Consider the following 22,886-nt stretch of genomic DNA (forward strand, 5'->3'; position numbering starts at 1 on the left):
TATAAAGTGTGTAATTTTAGCTATGTATCGGTAGAGCGTTAATAAAGCAAACCAAAACCAAAACAAGCTAAAAAAGTAGTATTAATTCTCGCATGCATTATAAAATTAAATGCAGCTTCTCGTGCAATACGGTTGTGTTCACCATATGCGACGTAGCCACTAACCGTGTGTCTAACCGTGTACCGTGTGTGTAAGTTTCCAAATTACAAGTACGGTCGACTAGTACATCTGCAGTTGCTACTCGTATAATACAAAGTTGTCGCGCAGTCAGGCTTTCTCAATTGTTCGGCATTTTTTGCACATGTCAGTATATCTTGCAGATAAAATATTTTTTGCAGCCTTATTTTACGTTGCAGTTTCGTACTTGAGGAAATTGTATCTTTCAGCCTATTTCTAAGGTCTACAATTCGTGTTCCCATCGGAAGCCGGCAACCAGCAATCTCTGCTATTCGGTCACATTTAACAATGGCTATCCACAGCATATTTGTCGTCATACTGATTTCCCTGGGGTTGATGCAGATGGTAGCATCCCAAGGATTAGCCATCGCTCAGCCGCAGTGTCCACTTGTGCTATGTGCTCAGTGTGTTCCCACGCAATTCGCTGCTGCAGGTAAATCAAGCAGACGCGCTGTAATTTATGCGCTTAAAACTTATGATTGTCCTTATGATTTCTTCGAAATGTCTTGCCGAATTGAATCAGTGTGTGTGACAGGTACCGCCCAAAGCGCCGTCATTGGCGGAACCGGCCAGTGCCCAGGATGCCCATCCTGTAACGGCGGTGGTGGCCCGAATCCCCCCACCAACATCTGCGCCATGGTGTTATGCGCCCCCAACTGCCGGCCAGGTAGCTACGCTCCAGTTCGACCGCAGCATAATTAATTAAATTCTTTTATTATTAATTATTTTCGTTTACTAAATTGTCTGAAATTGCAGCTCATCCCATCAATCCTACTAGCGCCAGCCAGTGCTGTATCTGCACTCCAACAGATATCTCGCCGGGCTAGCAAAACCGAGCTATGACCTTATATCGAGCTGTCGAGATGTGTTTCTTCTGTACATACTTGCTGTCTGTCTTGCTGAACTCTCTATTCACGTAAACACTGTTTTTCTCGTTGTTTAGCTTACATAAGCGCTTTCGCGTACAGTGGCAAAAAAACACCGGCATTGTTTTTTTGTGTTCGCGTGGTCGACATCCGTGATGTTCGTAAACATGTTTACTGATTTTCGGTGGAAACCTGTTATTGTACTTACCTGCCCGCAGCCAACTCGCTTTAGCATGCACAACAGTAGTTTTCGCTGATAAGCGGACGTCAAATGCAGTAAGCAACGTTTAGAGAGTATACTGCATAGGTACGGAATTTGGCGCTTCTACAGATTATGCTGCAGAAGTTGCAGTACTCTGTACTCTGCACTTTTTTGTCCTTAATTTTGTTATTTATCGCACATACCGGTTCATAAAAATAGAGATGAAATGCGTGACAGCAAACTTTCATGTAAACCTGCAGAAAATGGCGATGGGAAGAAAATATTCGCTGTACTAGACAAAGCATATCGTGAAACGAAACAAAAATTACCAAGGCTGTACAGCAATAGACAAAAACTGCAGTAACCGTTTACAAAATGTTGATATTTATAGCATAATATTGGTCAGTCACTTATAATAACTAGTAAGTAACCACTACCTGTATTGTTCGGCGCTAGGTTTTCTTTAAAAATGTAGCTGCAAGCCTGGTGCAGTTGAAAACAAAATAAAAGTCGAAGATACATATGGCAAAAAAAGAAAGCATTAGTTGTGGTCTAAACTCTAAACCGTTTCGCCCAACTTTTAGTCTTCCCGGTTGCACCGCATCCAGGGATATGTTAACCTGTTAGATTATCCTTCCACAAGCAAAATCTGGAAAAAAACAGTAAAGGTATTTACTGTACAGAGATTGTGGCTCTGTTATGGAGGAGAATAGCGTTGAACGTACCTTAAAGTTTCTAGGATCGATTCCATCGGAAAATGTGAGCATGACCTTAATTTCATCCCACACTGACACAGCCGTTCGCCGCCCGTTCCTCCAATCAATATTCAAGATGTGATCAGCGGCACTGCGGACGGTTCCCAGGCTATGCGAGCAGCCTCGAACATTGGGATCTTTTCGCGGGAGGATCTTTCTACGCACGGCATACTCAACAATGAGAACTTCTAAGGTAAATTCGGCCGGGTAGATACCAACGACCACCGCTAGCTGCGGTTGTCGTAACGACTGGATATTTTGTTTCAACCCCCACCCAAGGCACAAAGTCCAGTCGTCGCCTTGGCTGTTCTTCACCGCTGCGGTGCGTTGATTGCAGGTTTTGATGACATCGTCTAAAGTGTTTGCGTCGAAAGGTCGGCTGTTGAAGAGCATTCGGTGGACGACAATGTCGGCGTACCGACGAATCGGTGATGTCGCGTGGGTGTAATATTCCATACCTGTATGAAAGTAAAACGGCATCGTTATCCGCAAAGCAGTTTCGTTATGGATGTTAGATATGCAGAATTTGGCAGTTCCTTACCAAGAGCGTAATGCGAATAGTTCCCGTTTGCCGGTCGCACGTATTCCTCTTTCTTAAAGGACTTGACCAGCATTGCGAAGAATGCAGCGTTGACTGAGCGACTACGATTTCCGTCGGAGAACCCATGAAGGCCATCGCGCGAACCGACGTCGATATCCAGTCCAAGCAGTTTGCAGTTCTTTTTTAGAAGCTGCAGCGCATCACGGTTAGGCCCGGGATGATGACGAAGCAGACAGTTGTTTGGGAATTTCTTTAAAAAATTTTGATGATATAGGAATAATAGACTGCGTCTGCGCAATATGACCTACTTATTTGGCCAAAATAATAATATAAGTATTACTGTATAAATTTCGCGCGCTGCAGTGTAATTGGTCAGGATGGCCAGTTCTTCGATAAGCCTAACAAGAAGAATTTAATTAAACATACACTACATTAGTGATCATGGGGAAATTTATAAAAGAGGATAACTCCCAGCTTGAAAGCATACTGTTCGCTGCGGTATTCTTGAAGTTTGGACGCTTGTACCATGTTGCCGTTGGTTAGCTGGAACTCATAAAGACTTTGCGATTTCATTCCTTCAATTCTAATTGGTTTATCTGCAACGAACACATCCATTTGTAAGGCAGTGTTCCTGGGAAAAAAAGCACGAACTTTTCCTCGCACCTCTGTTGAAACGAATCGCTCGAAGACACTGTGTTGCAGCATCCAAATCGCGAAGACTCTCAACAATAGACTTGTAATCCTGGTTAACCGTGACCTTTGTAACGTCCATCTTCAGCTCAGATGGGGAGTACTCACGCTCGCGATCGATGAGAGCCTGTCAACTTACCCTTTCAAACAGACATTTTCAATCAGTTTGATTTTGATAGGTACAATACCTGTACATGTGCTTGTTGGTACGTTAGTCTGGCGCGGCTGCAGATGAGCGATTTAAAGAATTTTGATGTGTTGATGATGTGCCCACTCAGGGTTACTTCGTACAACACCGACACGGCGTAGCGCGGCACGGCCGGCAGAAGGGAACATCTCTGGACAAATCCTTCTGGCAGCATGTGTATTACTTTGTTATTTTGTAGGAAGAGTGAAGCGCCGCGGGCACGGGCTTCTTTGTCGACGGGTGAGCCTTCCTGGATAAAGTGGCTCACATCGGCAATGTGCACGCCTATCTGCAGGTTGCCATTGGGTAACCGAATGCACGACAAGGCGTCATCAATGTCCACCGAACTCGGTGGGTCTATGGTGAAGACGACCAAATCGGATAAATCCCTTCGATCGGCCTAGCGGGAGAAATACAGTACATCACATTGAATATGTGTGACTGTGTTTTAGGTACGTGAACATGAAGCGAAAGATGTCATAGTAAGCCAAGTTACGTAGTTATGCAATTAGTTTTCCGTACCTCAATTTGATTTGCCAATTGAAGGTTTTCTGGCGGGCTAAGGCTGTCTAGTTTGGTACTGCTGATGCCGTTCTCTAATAGAATGGCTTTGATCCATGTTGTTAAGTTCTCAGTTTGGCCAACGTCGCTCACAGTTTTAGAACTAAACAGTAAGCGCTTTTATCAGAGATTACTTTCTGAAAGGACAAAGCCTAAAGTTCGATTCAGCGTGCGGCAAGCTGTAATTTCGCTACCCGTTAAGGAGGTTCTTGTTGAATTCCACGTAGACTAATGAGGAATTCATCTTGCCCAATAGTTCTACAATCAAATTAAAAGTTGCACAGTAGTTGCTATTTTCAGAAGAAATGAAATCCCAGCCCAACTTCGCTACATTCTGACTATATGTAGTTACAGTACCTTACGTTACAATAATTTTCATGCGTAATAACACGTCTTTACCGGCGTCAATCAATTCTTTAGGTATCTTTTCACCGGACCATGTCGTGCGAAATGTCGTTGGTTTCAGATTATAGACAACTGTTAACGAGCCCCTTTCCGGTGAATGCAATTGTCCAACAGCTTTCTCGATGCCCGCGCTGCTCGACAGTACAGTTTTCACCTAGATGGTTCGCAATTATTTATGGTCATGCGCAGTTTTGTACGAGTATCGGAATTTAATCTTGGTTATGTACCTATACAGTATACTTAAACAAGAAGCAGTACCTTGCCGGCTTTTTTAAACAGATGTGATTGAAAGTAATCTCTGGGAATCCAGTTGCACGCTTGAAGAAGCTGCATCCATTTCTGTTGAATGGTTTGGGATGACATGAACTGCAGTTTAGGAATATAAGTTCCATGGGCAGTCGACACTAGTCGTCGCAGATCGTCTTTCAGGAATGCTGTACCAAGGCTAGTGATGCGCAGTATTTGTGCAATCTCATCCCAATAATATTCCAGTTTTGGCTGCATAAATGAATAATTATACATTTAATAATCTTCGTTATTCCATAAAATACAATTTCTAAGTCGCTGTACGTATGTTCTATACGTGCAAAAGTGTTCAGTCTTACGTACCGTCCAGTCTCTGGTTGGAAGATATTCAATGTCCACTTGATCACCATTCAGCGCGCCCTTACGGTTGGTCAAGCCGGAAATCAGCACGTCGTCATCCTGCAATATATGTAATACATTTACACATGCCATCCGCCATCTATATAGTATATCATATATGCTAGATTACTATGCAGCAGTAAACGCTTTGCCTTACTTGGCCCTGAACGTGCACAAAGGCAAGCTCGGGTCCGACCACGACCAGTGTTCCACGCACAACCTGGTAAAGCACATGCTGTTCCATTTAGTTGTCGAATTTATAAGAATCCAAAACATTACTGCACTCATATTAAATGATAGTAAGATGGCTTGCGAAGTAACAGATTTCTCAAGGACATGCCTAATCAAACGCTTCGGAGCAGCGTCACAAAAAACAATAAAGTTATAAACAGATCTCATATCCAGGTAATAAGCTAACGAAACTGACCTGCTGCTGATTTAATTGAGAATGATATGTTGCAAGCATTTTGCCGACTTATTCCCGAATCCCGATAACAACACGTGCAAAATTTAACACACAAGAAAATGAACTGTCTGAGTAGTTATTTGTAGCTGATGCGATAGTCAGCGTTCAGAACCGTGATAAAGCGTAGAAGCAACCGAAATTCTGGGGAATGCTGAGGCTGTTGTCAAGAGTTACAAATAAGCGGTGCTGTAAAACATTCAATTCCAGTATCTGGAGCTGACCGCTCTCAACATAAGCAACAAGGTGGTTTGCGGTATATAAATCTAAATGTCAAAATTTAGCGCCGTTATCCGTGCTGTCTGTTTATACTAACTGATAAGCGTTATTTTTAGTCAAAACGGTAGTGCGTGCCGTCACGCAGTCTACCGATACATTTGTGCACGCTTAAGCATTTGCTTACAATACATCGAGCTCAGAAGTGGTTATCGAAATCTGTAGCTATCAACTTCGGTGATGTCAGAATGAGTAATAATCTGGTTGTAAATCCACGTAGACGGATTTTATACGTCCGTTTGCTGATAGAAAGAATTACACAAGCACAAACAAAGTGTAAGAACAAGTTATTCCAGTTGGCAGAATTTTAACGATCCCCGCTTTGCGGTATCAGCGGTTAGTTGGGTATGCACGTAGCTGAAGAATGTCATCATCAGCTGACCGAAATTAACAATCGTGCTACTGTGCACGTTTACGGTAACTAATGGTGTAGAAAGCAAGATCCGCGTAAAACTAGAAGCTGCATTTTCGTTACCTGAGGAAAGTGTTGTCTGCGCACTACACATAGCCGGTTACAGCGCCGTCTAGTTCCATTTAGTATTCTGTTGATTGAAGGTTGAAGAGCCTCATCATCTTTCATCTTTGGCAATGATACAAGTACAAAAAAACAAGAGGTGCGGGTATTAAAGCAAACTGTGACACAAGTAGTGCGCAGTGCACATGTTTCATCTTGAATTATTGCCGACATCGCATTAGATTTTCGATAACGGATAACCAAAGACCACTATTGTCGCCAGCAAACGCAAAAATCATAAGCAATTCACGAATCCAGATAATTTTTTCCTAAACAATTACCCCTTCAGTAACAAAAAACCAGGAGCGGAAGTAAAACATGCTAATAAAAATTTAAAAATAAAAAAATAGTTACACGAACACAGTCAGGTCACCAAGTGGTGCCTGGTTAAATATCCACGACAAAAACGGCGCAACTTTAGTGTACAATGTCCCCACACCCTGAGCGCAGCCGTCCCCTGACGACACTATCCCGGCTAAATACTGCACACCGCTCCTTTTATCCAAACAAAACAGGGGTCCACCGCTGTCACCGTTGCATGCATCATGTCCCACCACACCGCCAGCGCAAATCGTGGTACTCGTATTGGTCTGAGCGCCGGTTACGAAATCGACGGCACCAGCACAGTCATCCACATCCGGGTCCAGTATTGGCACGGAAACGTAACTTAAAGGAATCACGGCTGGCCCAGCTGCAGACGCACCTGATATTTCCCAAAAGAAATGCTTTTGGCCAGTTAATTTAAGTACGGAACAATATAAAAAACAGTAGGCGTCTTTTTTAAACGCATATTGCGCAAACAAGTAACTGTGTGTTCGAAGGACGTATACGCACTGCATGCTGTATGTTCCTGCTGCCCACTGGTTGCTAGTTTTATTATTAAGAACTCTGAAAGTAGCAGCAACCGACCAGCATCCCTTTTTTGAGTTTTCCATTATAGTTTTGTTTTCGTAGTACCTGAATCTGGGTCCGCGGTGCGTCCGAAACCCGATGTTATACACATGTCGCCCGGTTGCGGTGTTAAAGCGTCTTCCAGGCATAGTCGACACGCGCAGTTGGCACGTGCCCGGAAATCAATGGGTTCCTTGAGAATGAGCACGGCGACGTCGTTGTCGCCGATGGTGCGGAGGAACTTGGGGTGGGGAATGGCTTGCTGGACATGAATGGCCTGTGCACACCCGTGCACATAGTCCGGATACAGCGATAGACCCGGAACGCCGGTGTTCCTGGAGATCACGCCGATGGCCACGATGATATCTAATTCCGATTGGTTGAATTTAGCGATCGTGGAGGAGACGACACAGTGTCCGGCAGTGATGACGGTCCACATTCCCACGATACTCCCGCCACAAGCCGATACGGCGTTGGTGCGCTTATTCTGGATGGTTATTGAAACCTTCAAAAATTATTATTTTCGTGGATACGGGAACAGTTAAATGTAAGGTCGTCACAATGCATTGCGTCAGCGTGGATACCTGCCAACAAAGCGATGCAGAACCATTCGGCGCCAGGGTTCCACCGACAATCTTGGTTGACGTCTTCTGAGAGTTGGTGAACATTTCCGAATCGCCGTTGGGGACACCGCACTGCTGATGCAGTGTCGATCCTCTAGCAGCATTAAGATAAAATGCGCTGGTTGAACCGCGTACACCAGTGGCTTTTTCGTTTGAAGTGCTCGTTGAATCTGCTAAACCGTATTACTGTGACATACATTGTTACTGTTAGAGAATCAGAGGAACTGCTACTTCCACGTTTTTCGCTTTCGGACACTTCCACAACAGAATCACGTGAATTTCTTTCCTGAAATTTCCAGAATGCGAAAAGCGTCGAAGTAGGTATACAATTTTTAGTCTTAAATAATAAAATGTCCATGTATAATTACTATACAGTATACATACATTAACCTGCAAAAGACAGGGCAATTCAACCATTTGCAAGTACATTTTGTTCTCATATATGGTGCAGTGTAAGAGTATTAATCACCATAACAGCAGAAGGCTTCTTGGTTGCCGTCTAAGCCGGTACAGTCTTGGGATGCAGACAAAGTTCGGTTTCCGCACAGATCCAGCTCGTCTACCGTCAGACACTGGCCACGAACTCCGGATGCGGGAAGCTGCGAATCAGGAATACAGGTCTTCTCCGCTGGTAATTTGTGAATATCAACGCCAGGCGCAATGATCACTTTGCCAACTATCGTTTCCGTGTGGCATACTATCAGGAAAACCAAACACTGGTACAGTACAGACAGCGTTCCCATGCTGATTAATCTAACATGGTTACGGCGGTAAATCATGATATTATTTAGCACCGGTGTGCAGTTCTTTGTAGGTGATCAAAACGCAACACCCGGCTTTGCACCATGCACAGGAACGTACCACATACCGCGCATAGTACTTGCGCTTCGCTGTGCAATACCACAGTGTTCAATCAAGCCTCAGGGGTCTAAAATGCATGGTCATGGTTTTTCACGTGTCATCAGTAATGGTAATGCAGCCAAATGACAAAGGCACTTTTTCTTTCCAGATCAACGAACCGCAAAAAGCAATCTCTAGCAACCCACTTCTCAAGCTATACGGTACAGTGCTTGCACCACTGGCGTATAGTATTCCACGCTCAGAACTCACAGTTTTCACTTTGCGCGGAAAAATTGTGTACGTTTAGTACATTCACTAGAAAACGACACCCAAAATGAAAAATAACATTTGCTATCGATCAGTGTAATTTCGTTACATGAGGTACCTGCGTTTGTGCCTGTTAAAGAGAAAAGTAAGAAACTGAAGAAAACTAAGACGGTTTAGATCGCTGGTCGACTTCGTGGCGCGTGGGCACCGTGTTTGTTCGGCATACTGACGGTCGACGAAATGGCATGTTACCCCTGTGGCTTTTTGTGCGCATTTCGCAAGCCAGCTGTTTTGTGTTTGTCTCTTCCTGCAAATTGTTAGAAACTTCTGTGCACTGCTCGCCGGGTGCCAAGGTCTTAGACGGATTTCATCCACACCAGTGGTGAGATTAGTGTTCGCCTAGCTCGTTTGACGGCATCATAGCGAGTGCGACGGTCAAAAACGCACAGCTTCCGTAATCTTAAACCATTCTACTGTTTTAGCCGATCCCACGAGATATTTAAATGACAATTAACGAGTTAATTGATGTTAATGTTAGCTGGAGGACATGCGCTCCCGCTCTCTCTCCTTGCGCCGTGTGTTGCGAGTTACGTGAGTCTGTTGGTGGCGCTGCGCGTCGCCGTGGCGCTTAGATCAAAGCGGCCGCCGTACGCACGGGCATGCTGTTTGCACTTGGTACTGTTCGTGTGCTCGCATTGCATGGTTCTGCAGTTCTCATTGCTGTCTGTCTTTGCTCCTTCGATATCGTGTGCGCGCGAGTGATCTCTGTTCTTTTACCACCCCGCCACACCCTGCTGTTTTCTTCTTCTGTTATTTCGCACTTGCTCAATAAAGGGGCTTCGGTTGCGCAGGGCACTGGTCGTTTCTTCCGCCGACCCCGGTCGGCTGGCTTCGCTGACCCACGGTCACCTCACTCAGCCGATCACAGAGAGCACCAGCCTCCCAGCAGCCGGGGCTCCAGTGCCCCCAGTGGAGTCCGGAAGCGGTAACATTAACTCGTATTACTTTTACATGTACCCGCGACCATTGTACACCACTGATATCGCTTATGCGTGCTTATGCGCAAACTTATTTTTGCACTATGTCAAGATTTAGTTTGTTTATAGAAGTGAGCGGTATCTGCGAATCTTTTGTGATTAATTTGTTGATTATAAGCTAACCCAACGCTGCCAAGAAAGCAAATTAGACGTTCTTGCCTCGAAAAAGTGTTGCCTGATTATGACAACAGTGCAGAGTCGGCATAAACCATAAGGCTACACGAAAGCAGGCTAAATCTAGCAGCATAGATAATTTTCCAACAATTATGTTCACTTTGTCTTTTCTTGTCATTTGAGTTGGTACTATACAATAACGCTTATCTTAAAATTTAAGTATGTTACGTTGTATTACGTTACGGTATTACGTTGTACCACAGGTAAAATAAAACCAATATGTTAGTAGTTCATGAAATATATTAGTAGCTCACTGCAAGTGCGTTGATTTTCGATGAATCGACAAAATATGATAGACAACCTAATGGGTACTGGTGCAGAAATTTCCGCTCATTCACGTTGCCGGCTGCCTATCCCGCTATTTCCTGATAAAGCAGCCATGGACGACATAGCGATTATGTCATACAGTGAAACCTGTCTTTTACATACACCGGTAAATACATACACCTGAAAATTACATACGCGGAAAGTTTAACCGGCGCGTCCCATATACTGTAATATAGCTCTGTGTAATACATACACCTGGATAATGCATACGGTTTTGCTTTAACCGAAGGTGTATTTAGTAACCAGGTTTCACTGTACCGCCTTGCGCACAGTGACCTCGAATGACTAATGTCGCAGTTATTGTACGTTTGAGTTATTGGCAAGCGGATACATTAATAAGCGGATACATGGCAAGCGGTAATAATGATCCGTCTCTTAAATTGTACGTTTGAATACCCCCAGGTGACAGCGCCACTGTTGCCGTATAGCAGAGGTATGGCCAGTATGCGTACGCTCTGGAATCCACAAATGAAAGTACGTCCGCTTTCCGGCATCCGCTATTTTCATGCATGATATCGGCGAACCGTACCGCTACAGGGCAGCAGTCAACTCAAAGTCAACACTATAAACCAGTTCTGAGACGGGCTGTACGAAAACCGGAAGCCGGACTAGTTTTATTTCCTCGGTTTTGAGTGGTTGCCGGAAACAGGATTTTTAGCCAGACGGTTCCGAAAAATGCGCAGTAAGCAGTATTGCAGTAACTCCTCTCAAAAAAGGTAGTTGAACGCTTACATGATAGTACAGTACGTTACATTTTATGCAGTGCTCGAAACTTGCAGTTATGTGACTTATGTCGGCAAAGTTAATATGCCATGTCCCGCTGTGCAGATTGCGCTTTGTACGGCAAGCATTTCAGTGCGCACAGGAAAAAATACATCAACAGGTTGAGACCAGTATAAGTACTGTACGAACAATAAGCACTAGTACATAACAATGTCATTATTATTAGACATTCTACAAGTACCATCTCATCCTGACATCACTGTCGATGCCGGAAGCAATGTGCTATCGTACTATTACAATCAGCAGGCCAGAATAATGCCTATTAAGCTACATCACTTACACCTTCTATCACATTACTTCTAAGTGGCCTCTTCTACAGTTTCTGTTTTGATTTCATACTTTGTATTTCCGTCGTCGTTCTTATTTGATACTGTGCAATTTCACCAGATTCCGCTCTGTGCTACCGATTTCAAAACCGGCACCGCGATCATTTGTCAGCGCTGCAAATATTTAACCAACAAGGAATATTTTTAACTGTGATTTAAAACGAAATTATGTCTCAGGTATGTTGGTAAATCAGCGTAAATAAACATGTACGAGTATATTCTGATTGTCATACTGACATAATTTCGCTTCAGCGCCCTGAAATTTCTTTTGTGAACCAACAAGTAGAGGGAACTTTGGAGGTGACAAAGAATCGAGCGTATTTTCGAGGGCAAGGTTATGTGAGTACAAACGCATAGAAGAATTTATTTAGCAAAAATATTGCAGCCTTTTAAGCTTTGACTCGTTGAGTTTGACAAATTTGGTTTCTCATTTATGAAGACGATAGATAGCATCACGAAGAGAAGGATAAAGGAAGATGTGGTGATACTGGGTGACTTCAGCAACTACGCTGCGCATGGTGACCGCGTTCTAGTGGTTATTCAAGATCCGAGAAGTTTTCTTGTAAGCGCTCATTCATTCAGTGTTTCGGACTAATCCATGATATCTGCGGCAGCCCAAACTGAATTTCTACTGGGACGACCTAAGCAGGACAATTGGGATTGAAAGTCTGGGGACCGCTTTCGAGAAGCGAGAAATTATGGCCTTGCTCAAGAGACCGTATTCGCAGCTCTTACAACAAGAGCAAAACCGAAACCGAACAAAAAACAGAATAGTACAGAATGTTCAACAGAAGTGGATGGAGATTATTCAGTATCGGTGCAATTTAAATGCATTTCCGGAATACATGTTTCAAAAGGTCGGAGAGGTACGTTCAAACTAAAACAACCACGTACCAATCACGCACAAGAACCAATCATTTGGTTCTTGGGTGGTTCTGAAGGGAATTTGTAATAGCTGGGTAAAGTTGCGGCGCTGCTAACCGCTTTCTGGATTATTTTGATTTAAAGGACAATGTGCTATAGATTTTAAATGTTGGCTTAATCCAGTGATGACAGGATTAATTTTGCATTATCTGTACTTTTAACTGAGGGAAGTGACCCGGTACATGGTTCCTTGCATGCACGGGAACTATCGCCTGCGGTTTTCCCAAACACAAGCAAGCTAAACTTCTTGAGAAATTATGTTCATAGTCGAGTGAAATTATGTAGGTATGTAGCTAGGTAGGTTCACTGTATAGGTAATCAAGCTAAAATTTTTGAGAAATTGTTTTCAATGTCAAGCTACAAATTTAATATAAATAATTTAATTTATTAATTTAATTTGATTTGTAGGTAGGTACAGTACTAGTATTTTTGTGAAGATACAGATAGGTTTATAGGTAATCAAACTAACATTGTGTGAGAAATAGTCGATGTGGTCTAACGCAACATTTTTATGGTAGCCATAAATACTCAAAGCACTTAAAACTTACAGTAAAACATAAACGTAAACTTTTATTCGACAGTACAGTTACAACTTAAACGTAAAGTTAGTAAAGTTTTAAATATTTTTTGTGTAGTGACATTTCTGAATGCACCGTGAATGCATCACAGATTGTCGACGTAATACAACGCGGGTCGGAAGATGATTTTCAGTATGCTGTCGGTCAGCTGCGGAATTTAAAAATAAGGAAACCAGATTATTATAAACTGGAGCGAACTTGCTTTTCTACGCCGCGGAAAGAGGAAGATATACACCGCGACGTGATCGAACCAGGTATGTATTCCCGTTCTCGGTTTCACACTACATATTGGATACTACGGCGTTTTAACGAAGATTTGGAAAATGTTTTCAAATATTTCCATCCACTTTCAGATCTGTTAAAGCATATCAAAAAATCGCTGGTTTTTGTGGAGTTGCGAATACAACACGGCATACAACAGTAAGACTACTTAGCAGCAAACAATGGGCTTTTTTTACACGAACTCATTCAGCCATGATTGCTAATTTTTAGTTGCCGTATCACTGATTTGGGTCATAGCGATGATTTTCAAACTTGGAAGATGGCTATCATGCTGGAAAACAACATAAGTACAGAAATCTTCGATTACTCGGAGCCCGAACCACTGGATCCATTCATCGATGTTCGTATGAAAATTTGCACACTAAAAGACTAAATGAGCTGATTAAGACTAAATATTAATGAACGCTCTAGATCGAATAACAGTGTTTATTATTGCTGCGCTCTCTCTGATAACGAGCTAGAGAAACAGAATCCGTTCATTCATTGTCGTATAAACTCCATTTCCAATTCAAAGTGCACAGTCAGTGGAACACACGTAAAGGTCATGGAAATAATCTTTAACTCCCTGGTTTTTTTTTGAATTTTTCTTTCAGTTATTTCCATTATGATCAGTTGTGTCTGTTTTTCAGACTGACCGCCTGGATCTGACGAATCTGTTGACTTTCACCATCGACCCGCCAAACGCCGCCGACAATTATGATGCTGTCTCATGCGAGCTACGAAACGGAATTTATCGTGTGGGTGTCCATATTGCTGATGTCAGTGCTTACATCGCAAAAAAATCTGAGCTGGATCGGGATGCTTCGGCTCGGGGCACGACTGTATACCTGCAAAACGAAACGGTACCCATGCTGCCGGCAGAATTGGTGGAAAAGTGCTTGCTTCTTGCCGGAAAGGACCGACGCACGATATCGATCATTTTCGATATCACATCAAACGGAAGAATAATAAAGCAATCAGGGTTTTTCAAGTCGCGAATTCGTAGTCGTGCAGATTTGACGTACGAGGACGCGCAGGTATTACTGGCGTATGTTAACATTGTACTGTGGTATTTCATCACAACCTAGCTAATAAATCCCAAAGCAAATCTTATGTATTTATTTTAACTGACTTAAGACACCTTTACAGGATATTATCGATGGAAAAATATGGCAAAATGACATGCAACTTACAAGAAGCGTCCGCAACTTGAAAACCATTACCCCTGTTCTAAGACACATTCGATGGGAAAAAGGTAACGGTTCAAAACGCAACCGGTAAAAATGAAATAATGTAATTTACTAATCTTTCATTTACTGAAACTTAACAATTTGTACCTTCCATAAAGTTAGCCAGAAATTTATCTGTATAAAGCCATTTTGTATTACAGATCAGCCTATAAGCATGGGTGAATGTAAACCAGTGCAACTGTGGGACTTTCGGCCGACTGAGGAAACAAAAACGGAAATGAAACAGAAACTCCAGTATGATAGCCAAGAGTAAGCCTATTTATTATTTCCTGGATAATGATACAGTAGTGAACGTTACGCATCAGATGTCCATTTACAAACTGAAAAATGTTCCAGAATAATAGCAGAACTGGCCTTACTGACCAATCGCACGGCGGCAGAGAAGATTTTCAAGGTAAACTAACAATAATATCAGACACCAGATTTTTGCAATGTGAAGAAGGCGTTCATAAATTCACACTTCCACAATTAAAAGCGTACCGTTGCAACATATTCTAAAAGATAACGCTTTATAGATACTAGACTAAATATATTCGAACATTTTTTTTGCGAAGAAGGTACAATTCTTATCGTTATTTTCTTTGATACGAAGCGAACGGCGAAAATGTGCTTTACGGCTCACGAGATACTAAACAGTTTGATGTCAGTGCAGTGCTCGGTATTATTACACCCATGAAAAAATAAATTGGAAATTTCCAGAAATACCCCAATCAATGTTTGCTGCGACGCCATGGGGAACCGTTTACTGATGCACTGCAGCTCGCTGCCAAAAACTGCGGATTTGATAACGTTCATACTCCGCTGTCTCGAGGCGACATTCGCCCCTTGTTAGAGCAGTGTCGGTCTCATCCAATCAGCGAAGCGGCACTCAAAGCCATGGTCGTCAAAGCGATGCAGAGTGCTCAGTATGTGAATCCCGCAGATGAGGACAGCTTCCATTACGCCCTCGGTACGTGTTAGTGTAAAATGCAGGTTCAAGTCATTACCGTACCTTGTTTGTTTCGGGGAGGGCTTCCAAGTGTGAAAAGGTCACCAATTGATAGAGTACGGTGTATTTTGTATCGAACGTCGCGAGATGCTACAATTACGCCATCGTCAAGAGCGCATTTTTGTCTGACGCCTTGAAGAGAACCCTTTTTCCCAATTTCATAAACCCATTACTTGCATTTCCAGTGATACTGGAGATCGTTTGAAACTACCCGTTAAAAAATTTGAAAAACACGCGAAGAAAAATCTATAGAATTAAGAATCAGCAATAGAGAATGCATATTATAAATCTCGTATTTAGTTTTAAAAACATACGATGTACTGTAGGTATGGAACATTATACGCATATGACGTCTCCTATTCGTCGGTATGCCGACATTGTTGTTCACCGTATGCTGCTTGGTCAAGAGTACAGTCGTCATGAGCTCCAGCTCATTATTGACCGTTGTAACAACCGCAAGGATGCCGCAAAATGCTCTGCCAATGATAACTGGAACCTTTACATGGGGGACTATATTAAAAACAATCCCGCCTTCGCCCAGCAATCGCATCGGGCAGTGATAACCGGCATCCTTCCGGCTGAGTTTGCCATGGAGGTGTTTGTCATTGATTATGCAATACGTAAGAAGACATATGTGTCATCCAGAAAAGATAAGCGCATAGCCAACTGTTTGCATGCGCTGTCTGCCGATAATGGTGGTCCAAGGTGGAATCAGTTTATTATTACGTGGAAGAAAGACGACCAATCGGAAGTACCACCAGAACGAGCATCTGAGGAAAACAATGCAGAAACTCTGGAAGTGTGGGACGTGGTGAGTGTCAAATTCGAGGCATCCACTGGGATCGATCCCCGCGAATTCTCGGTACGCAATGGTACTTTGTTCGCTGTAGCGGCATGTTGTTCAAACTTCAAAGTTGGTTTATGTATCCTCACAGGTTGTTTTCGCCGGCAAGGGAACCTAGTACAACATCAAGAATAATGTAACTTCCCAAAAGCCATTCCTTACAGTTCGTGCCATGCCTATGCATCGATTCAGTGGTCCGGAAATTCCAGTGCTTGGCTTCCTTAGCACCTACGCCAATGATTGCATGTAATCTGATTTCTACTGGCTTAATGCAGATTTGATATGCTGCTACCGATTCGAATCGAATTCATTTTGTTACTCGTGCAATTTCAGGGTTTTAGACAACTAAAATACAGTGTTAGAATATCTTTGTTTGCAGCGTTTACGTGACCATATATTTGCTTCTACAACCGCCTAAAGGCAACATAAAGAAAGTCAAAATATTGCACGTACAATTTTAAATGAAAGGAATACACAGGTTTCCGTACAAGGCCACTTCTCCAAAAGCGTTTCGCGTCATTTTATTTTGCTGGCAGCCCAGACACAATCGCCACCTATGTTACATTACCAATCAGCATATCACTAAGATTCTGATCTCACTCTGCGACTCCGGATACACCACGAGCAAGCTGCATACCAAATATTTAATTTGCAAAACGAACACCGCATACCGCATAAAATTCTGGATACTGATTTGAGAAAGTTAATTGAGTCGTGGACGATATGCAATCACTTTTCGGTGATATACCAATACATTCATAACCAAACATAACACTATCACGAAGTATGGTGATTTATGGCTTTATTTTAAAAAATTATTGTCGAAGCAGCCTCGCGAAGCCGACAGCGTACGGCTTCCACATGCTTCTATACTGCGCAGCGGTGTGCATTTCCATGGATGTCGGAATCTGGCAGCAGATCCGGAACACAAGAAATTTGTGTAACCGCCTCGAGCTAGTGGTAACCTTCTAGCATTTTCTTTGGAATCAATAAATACCGAAAAGTCTCAAAAGGTCGGCAATTCCAGTCTCGTTCAAAGTTTAAACGTGTCATTAAACTACTGCAAAACCGTTCCAACAGCCTGACCGCTCAACCAAAGCACATTCGCGGTTTGTATAAACCATAGATCTTCGTGGGGCTCGGTCCTCGCCTAGCACTCCACTTTTCCCATACCTTCTTCCTTCGGAAAAGTGATAGTTAATGTATACACATTATCCTGGTTCGTTCGACTTCGAGAAGCTTACTGGCAGATTAAATACAACGTTCGGCAACCGAATCAAATAGCCAGCCTCCATAGTGAAGTGGTTTCTTGGCGCCAACACGTATGTACCGTTATATTTCCATATGGAAGCTGGAAAATTCCAACCACAAGGAAATGAGACAGCACATGCAGCGGAAAACTTCAAGCGAGGCTGCAATTTTTGGCAAGCGAGGCAGCGAAGACGTCAGCGCTCCTCTGCGGGACAGGCTGCAGCCAGTAACGATTGCGCAGACACAGGTCGTCCGAACCACTACGCCGGCAACGCTGAAAACACTGAAATTCTCCGAGGGCATCGAAAGAGACGTTGGAAAGAACTAAGCGGCTTTCTTCGTTAATAATGTCCATGTGCATTTGTATAATTATAATTTCTGTGTGTGGACCATTTGCAAAGAGTGTTTGTCTCTTAAGCTGCTGCAAGTGCTGCAAAGTTTTAGTTTGAAATAACAAATGCTCATGCGCAACCTGCAAAATAAGTCTGAAAAAAACCGGTAATTCAATCTATTTTGTTTAGTATACGGTGCAGTGGTATACCGTAACAGCAGAAGGCTTCTTGGTTGTTAATAAACCGACCCAATCCTGGGATGCCGACAAAGTTCGGTTTCCGCATAGATCCAGCCCGTCTACCGTCAGATGTAGAATGGATGTAGAAAGTAATACGACCCGAAAAGTGGATCGGACTTCATCGGGAGCAATCACAGAGACTGTCAAGTCTGCCATCAAGGCAAACGAGAAGGCTTCGCCCAAACAGGTCCAGAAGCTTGAGACGGAGTAACTGCGGAAATTGGTAGTAACTTACAGTATCGCTACTCTAACGACAGCTTTATGGGAAGGGGATCGTTCGGCATTGTTTACAAGGCTACGGTAGTAGATGGTGGTACTTGCACGGAAGAAAACGTAATAGCTGTCAAAGTGGAACACATTAGCACTCCTTTCGAAGATGCTGTTGACTCAGAAAGCTGGATAAAGATGATGAAGAGACTCCGGAAACTTACCGAACTAGCTCACGACAATCTCGTCGTTTATCACAAAGTAACAATCACGAAAGCTTCCGTTGGAGCGACCGTTGAGCTGGCAATGGACTGCCATAAAGGTAACCTGAAGGTCGAATTATTTCAGTAACTGTTTCTTTCATTGTGTATTATAACTAAGCAAAAAAACAAACTATGGTTTAGGTGATTTGGCTTCTTTTTTAAGAGAGGCACAGAAAACACATAGCCTGCTAAATAGCTATGGAAAGGTCAAACGCTTTACAAGGCATTTAACTCAAGGACTCCACTTCCTGCATAAGAGCGGAATCATTCATGGTGATTTAAAACCGGGAAACATTCTTGTGAAGATGTTGGCTTGTCGCCACGAAGAGTTACTCATCGGTGATTTGGATGATTTAGTTTTAATGCGAGAAAACGCAACTTGTTCTGCAGACATTTCGCACTTACGCGGTACAGTGCGTTACATGTCACCCGAAATGCTTCAAAAATTTTCCGAAAAGTGAACAGAGACACCTGGAAGAAAAAGCGATATTTTTAGGTTGAGCTGCATGATTCTGGAGATGACAGAATGCTATAAACGTATACCAACAAAGCTACTAGTGAAAGATGATAATATTGTTGTTGTTGAGAGCAACGCTAGCAATCAGCGCTATGCCACTCTGATGATCGACGGTTACGTTCCATTCGTGAGTGCTGACACCGAGGACAACTTAGCCGATCTGATCCGATCATGCTTGAATCCAGTTAGCGCAAAGAGAGCATCCGCAAAACATATTTTGCATATGCTCCCAGGAAAAGAAGTTATAGTATTCTTTCGCTTGGGCTTCCGAAACGTTCAAAATTTTTTAATATTCGACCCTTTTACTAGCTCTTTTTATGTTCAAAACGTGCTTGGTGTACCAATTTTTTCCAACTTTTCTTATCCTTATCACTCTCACCTAGCGGCTACAGACACAGCATTAATAATAATAAGAGAGCGTATAAATGCCACGGGGGATGTGACTGAGACGCTATACCTATGGAATCTGGGCGACAGATCGTGGTGTGAGCTGTTGCCGTCCAGGAAGATACGGTACACACCCCCCATCGTGATCAATTGCAAGGCCTATTTCTGGGAGAACAATGAATTTTTTAAGGTACTACACCTGTCTACCGGCAGCATTAAGTCTTTACAAGCCCCATCCGAAATGAGGTGAGTGCTAACAGTTTCAGCGGGCATACTGCCGTAGAAGCCAGCAACAAAGTACTTCCTGTTGCAGAGTTTGTGCGGTGGCACTGGCTGTGGCGAAATATGGTGAACAGATCTTTTATGCTACATCACGCAGCCTGTACTGCTACGATACGGCAACTAAAGAATGGTTCTCCTTGCCGGAGCTCCCAGCGTTGCGAGTCCGGTTTGAGCTGGCTGTGGTTAACGGATACGTTTACATTCTGGGTGGGAGTTTCAAGAGCGACGACGAATCATTCCAACATCTATCTGTAGTTGTATTCGTTTGAACTTGGACAGTGCTGCATGGAAAGATATCGAGCCGTTTCGGCAACAAAGATTCCGGCATTCTGCGTGTGTTGTTACGGACCGAATATACGTTTGCGGCGGCAGACACACTGACTACAAGCACGCGTGCACCATTGAGTTTTTCGATACCAAACACAACACACGTTGGTCGTAAGTTAACTTGTCAGAAGATAATCAGCTGCTACTGTTGGGCCAAGCCGCACGCCGCGATTACCGTGGCGTAGTGTCTGCCATAACGGTTCAGCTGGAATGCGGCTTCCCTCTAGATGCCGGTATTCGAAGTTGTTGAACGGCATTTCTTCTTCCGCATCCTAGAGTGCCACAGAATTTACACATACAGGAACTCTTGCTGAAGAAACTGGTGCGAATTGCAATGAAAGTTTTGTCTAATGATTACCGATTGGCTCACTTATTGTGCGTATTATGACGGATTCAACATTTTTTGGTAATTCCCGCTTAAGGGAAGGCCGGTGCAAAGACCACATCCCGTTGTATGAGCGTTCGGTTGTGTACAATACTCTTAATATCCAAAACTACTACTCTACGTGTACAAAAAACCCCGCCTGCATGTATAACATCTTGCCTGCTCGTGGAATGTGAAAGCAAACCTCCTGCTACCTTAATTTCTGAGTAACTAAGTTTGTTTACAATGGCGAAACAATACAATACTCACATCTGTTTGAAGAAGCTTGCTTCACATGAACCCTTACTGCTAGCACCTAAAATTACTACAATTTGCATCCCTACAATGGCTCGTTAATTAAATCTTTTGAGATCGTACTCCTCATTTCACCAGCATCTCGCGAAGCCACTTCAATTTCCATGGCTATTACCCGTTGTGACATCGCTGTTATATAGCTGGCAGACGATGTGGCAGATGTGCTCGATTACGCCTTTAGTTACAGGATCTATAGACACTTGGTCGCATCTCTCGGAAAGTTCATAACAACGATAAACACATATGTCAACTCAGTCCGTATACGAGCGTTGCTCTAAAGGTCACCGGTATGGGCGGCACACCACTTTTTATTTTCGTCCCTTCAACAATTGTATGCTGGTTTATTATAAATCATCGGTGCCAACTGCCAAGTGCCTCGAGGAGCCAGTTGCACAGGGTAATAAATAATTTAGGCTTTTCGTAGGACCTTCGTATTTTTGTATGACCGCCATAGGTGATGAAAGTATAATCACTTATACTACTGCTCCACTCTCTAAACTGTCGCGGTAAATCGCTGCAGTCTTCTTTAATTGCGCAATTCGGACCCGTGACCTTTGCCCATACTCATTCCGCGACCCTTAGTTATGCCCTTAGTTAGTGTGCTGCTCCCATTTGTAAGCGAAATGCTTCCCAGCATGTAGTATATGTACATACGTACTACGTACGTATGGTACATGTAGGCACGCCAACATGATTTCAAAAATTTAAAGCAGTCCCTTTATCCCAGCGGCATCATAATGCAAAAGTGGTCCTAACTCTTCACGCAACGGGCGTTGCTGATTTTTCAACTATATAATCAATGGCGCGAGCAGCATGCAACAGCGACTCGATGCAACACATCCCTTTTACGCATGCAATCACGCTATCGATCCACAAAAGTATCGTTATAGTGCTGTGCGTGGTGGTGTGCGTGGTGCTTTTTAACCAAGCAGAGAACTTGACTGATCGCAAAAACAATCACACTCCGGCAATTTTTTTATTCAACAAGGCCGCAGCTAGCTGTCATAACAGTCCGTTGTATGCAAGCCTTCAGGTGCAATAGTCTCCGAGAAAGCACTTTATAGATTTTAAGAAAACATCATTCAACTAAATTAATTGTCGGACAAAACTCTACAACACCCTAACGTTGTGGCACATAATGCACTGGAATATCTGTTTGGCTTTCATAGAATATCAGCATCTGTGTGATTTTTTCCTTTTGATTTTAGAAATGTCTCTGCATCGCTCGCCGGGTCCAAGGGTCTACGGTAGACGGTTCTTTTCCTCAATTTTCGCCCCGTCGAGCGGCGTTGAACGGTAACGGTGGGATGGTTCAGGTGACGTGCAGCGTCGCGTCAAAATCTATGCTATCAGGATCAGCTTGCCGCCACAAATATTTTGATTTCAACTCGCGAAACTATGTGACCAGGTGCACCACTAGAGTAGCGCATAGCCGTATACGTAATACGTATAATGCAGTACGAAGTCCGTTTTCGTTTATTGTTAATAACATCGCGCAAAATTTGGTTTGCAAAAACAGTTAATACGTACAAAGACGAACGTTAGGCACTCATTTTTTTAGCTTTACATCTAATACCTAACCTGTAACTAGATCTAGCAGTATCACGAAGGATAGCTGCATTTGGTGGTTTTTGGAAAAATGTTGTCGCGCAGTAACAACGAAAAAGTCGGCACGTTCAAGAGTACAGTATGTACATGTACATGTACATGTACATGTATGAGTCTAGCGACTAGCAATACTGTACTTGCAAAAATAGTTTAGGTTTAGCACCGGCATTGACCCTGTAATGCCAAGGTGTACAATAATTATAGGGTGCCATGTATTCTATTGTTCAGGCCGAGACGTTCAGGATGTTGCAACATCCTGAACTGAATTACTAAATCAATGTCGAAATGAAGTACTGTAGAAGTATCCCTCCACTGCACAGGCCATTGGCACAGCGGATACGGCATGCATTAGCCATTAATTATCCGTCACTTAAGTTTGTCGGGTTGTATACCCGTAGG

General features: G+C 43.2%; 4 protein-coding genes and 1 long non-coding RNA gene across 9 annotated transcripts; 3 read left to right on the plus strand and 2 right to left on the minus strand.

The window, feature by feature from the left end:
* Window positions 1-254: 254 nt before the first annotated feature.
* LOC129586448 (uncharacterized) lies at window positions 255-1,442 on the plus strand. The gene is made up of 3 exons (XM_055479709.1): window positions 255-610; window positions 713-844; window positions 934-1,442. Exons 1-3 carry the CDS (start codon window positions 466-468, stop codon window positions 1,002-1,004), a joined length of 348 nt encoding a protein of 115 aa, XP_055335684.1. The 5' UTR covers window positions 255-465; the 3' UTR covers window positions 1,005-1,442.
* LOC129586447 (DIS3-like exonuclease 2) lies at window positions 1,411-5,894 on the minus strand. Of its 2 annotated transcripts, none has more exons than XM_055479708.1 (14): window positions 5,457-5,894; window positions 5,187-5,249; window positions 4,994-5,089; window positions 4,643-4,882; window positions 4,379-4,538; window positions 4,174-4,237; window positions 3,941-4,082; window positions 3,426-3,818; window positions 3,205-3,358; window positions 3,029-3,137; window positions 2,882-2,939; window positions 2,542-2,791; window positions 1,971-2,458; window positions 1,411-1,894 (listed from the first exon to the last, which is right to left on the minus strand). In XM_055479708.1, the coding sequence occupies exons 1-14, from the start codon at window positions 5,493-5,495 to the stop codon at window positions 1,874-1,876; spliced, it is 2,277 nt and encodes a 758-aa protein (XP_055335683.1). In that variant the 5' UTR covers window positions 5,496-5,894; the 3' UTR covers window positions 1,411-1,873. The 2 variants fall into 2 exon arrangements, with proteins under 2 accessions (XP_055335683.1, XP_055335682.1); XM_055479707.1 differs by having other exon boundaries at window positions 3,420-3,818.
* A 443-nt stretch (window positions 5,895-6,337) lies between these two features.
* On the minus strand, window positions 6,338-8,636 carry LOC129586443 (chymotrypsin-like protease CTRL-1). 3 transcript variants are annotated; one of them, XM_055479703.1, is made up of 5 exons: window positions 8,266-8,347; window positions 8,034-8,082; window positions 7,758-7,966; window positions 7,240-7,678; window positions 6,338-6,985 (listed from the first exon to the last, which is right to left on the minus strand). In XM_055479703.1, exons 1-5 carry the CDS (start codon window positions 8,266-8,268, stop codon window positions 6,633-6,635), a joined length of 1,053 nt encoding a protein of 350 aa, XP_055335678.1. In that variant the 5' UTR covers window positions 8,269-8,347; the 3' UTR covers window positions 6,338-6,632. The 3 variants fall into 3 exon arrangements, with proteins under 3 accessions (XP_055335678.1, XP_055335677.1, XP_055335676.1); XM_055479702.1 differs by lacking the exon at window positions 8,034-8,082 and having other exon boundaries at window positions 8,266-8,636; XM_055479701.1 differs by lacking the exon at window positions 8,034-8,082 and having other exon boundaries at window positions 7,758-7,969; window positions 8,266-8,636.
* Window positions 8,637-11,511: 2,875 nt separating this feature from the next.
* LOC129586442 (uncharacterized) lies at window positions 11,512-16,812 on the plus strand. Of its 2 annotated transcripts, XM_055479698.1 has the most exons (14): window positions 11,512-11,727; window positions 11,803-11,889; window positions 11,990-12,112; window positions 12,165-12,416; window positions 13,144-13,306; window positions 13,406-13,472; window positions 13,545-13,674; window positions 13,964-14,350; window positions 14,463-14,568; window positions 14,704-14,812; window positions 14,900-14,957; window positions 15,263-15,512; window positions 15,878-16,413; window positions 16,487-16,812. In XM_055479698.1, the coding sequence occupies exons 1-14, from the start codon at window positions 11,719-11,721 to the stop codon at window positions 16,511-16,513; spliced, it is 2,304 nt and encodes a 767-aa protein (XP_055335673.1). In that variant the 5' UTR covers window positions 11,512-11,718; the 3' UTR covers window positions 16,514-16,812. The 2 variants fall into 2 exon arrangements, with proteins under 2 accessions (XP_055335673.1, XP_055335674.1); XM_055479699.1 differs by lacking the exon at window positions 11,512-11,727 and having other exon boundaries at window positions 11,872-11,889; window positions 11,990-12,416; window positions 13,110-13,306.
* A 1,576-nt stretch (window positions 16,813-18,388) lies between these two features.
* Window positions 18,389-20,626, plus strand: LOC129586444 (uncharacterized). The gene is made up of 3 exons (XR_008690127.1): window positions 18,389-18,746; window positions 18,829-19,837; window positions 19,905-20,626. It is a non-coding gene; the product is annotated as an uncharacterized LOC129586444 (long non-coding RNA).
* Window positions 20,627-22,886: the final 2,260 nt, after the last annotated feature.

This window comes from Paramacrobiotus metropolitanus, unplaced genomic scaffold, assembly GCF_019649055.1.
Source record: "Paramacrobiotus metropolitanus isolate TYO unplaced genomic scaffold, Prichtersi_v1.0 Parri_scaffold0000021, whole genome shotgun sequence".
NCBI classification, from domain to species: domain Eukaryota; kingdom Metazoa; phylum Tardigrada; class Eutardigrada; order Parachela; family Macrobiotidae; genus Paramacrobiotus; species Paramacrobiotus metropolitanus.

Coding starts and splice junctions, on each gene's coding strand:
- LOC129586448 (XM_055479709.1), top strand. CDS start 466: ATGGCTATCCACAGCATATTTGTCGTCATACTGATTTCCCTGGGGTTG. Junction 611..712: donor CACGCAATTCGCTGCTGCAG/GTAAATCAAGCA, acceptor TGTGTGTGACAG/GTACCGCCCAAAGCGCCGTC. Junction 845..933: donor CGCCCCCAACTGCCGGCCAG/GTAGCTACGCTC, acceptor CTGAAATTGCAG/CTCATCCCATCAATCCTACT.
- LOC129586447 (XM_055479707.1), bottom strand. CDS start 5,495: ATGCTTGCAACATATCATTCTCAATTAAATCAGCAGCAG. Junction 5,250..5,456: donor CTCAATTAAATCAGCAGCAG/GTCAGTTTCGTT, acceptor GTGCTTTACCAG/GTTGTGCGTGGAACACTGGT. Junction 2,459..2,541: donor CTATTCGCATTACGCTCTTG/GTAAGGAACTGC, acceptor ACTTTCATACAG/GTATGGAATATTACACCCAC.
- LOC129586443 (XM_055479701.1), bottom strand. CDS start 8,575: ATGATTTACCGCCGTAACCATGTTAGATTAATCAGCATGGGAACGCTG. Junction 7,679..7,757: donor CTGCATCGCTTTGTTGGCAG/GTATCCACGCTG, acceptor TAATTTTTGAAG/GTTTCAATAACCATCCAGAA. Junction 6,986..7,239: donor CACCGCGGACCCAGATTCAG/GTACTACGAAAA, acceptor GGGAAATATCAG/GTGCGTCTGCAGCTGGGCCA.
- LOC129586442 (XM_055479698.1), top strand. Junction 12,113..12,164: donor AAGATCCGAGAAGTTTTCTT/GTAAGCGCTCAT, acceptor TATCTGCGGCAG/CCCAAACTGAATTTCTACTG. Junction 14,569..14,703: donor ACACATTCGATGGGAAAAAG/GTAACGGTTCAA, acceptor TTTGTATTACAG/ATCAGCCTATAAGCATGGGT.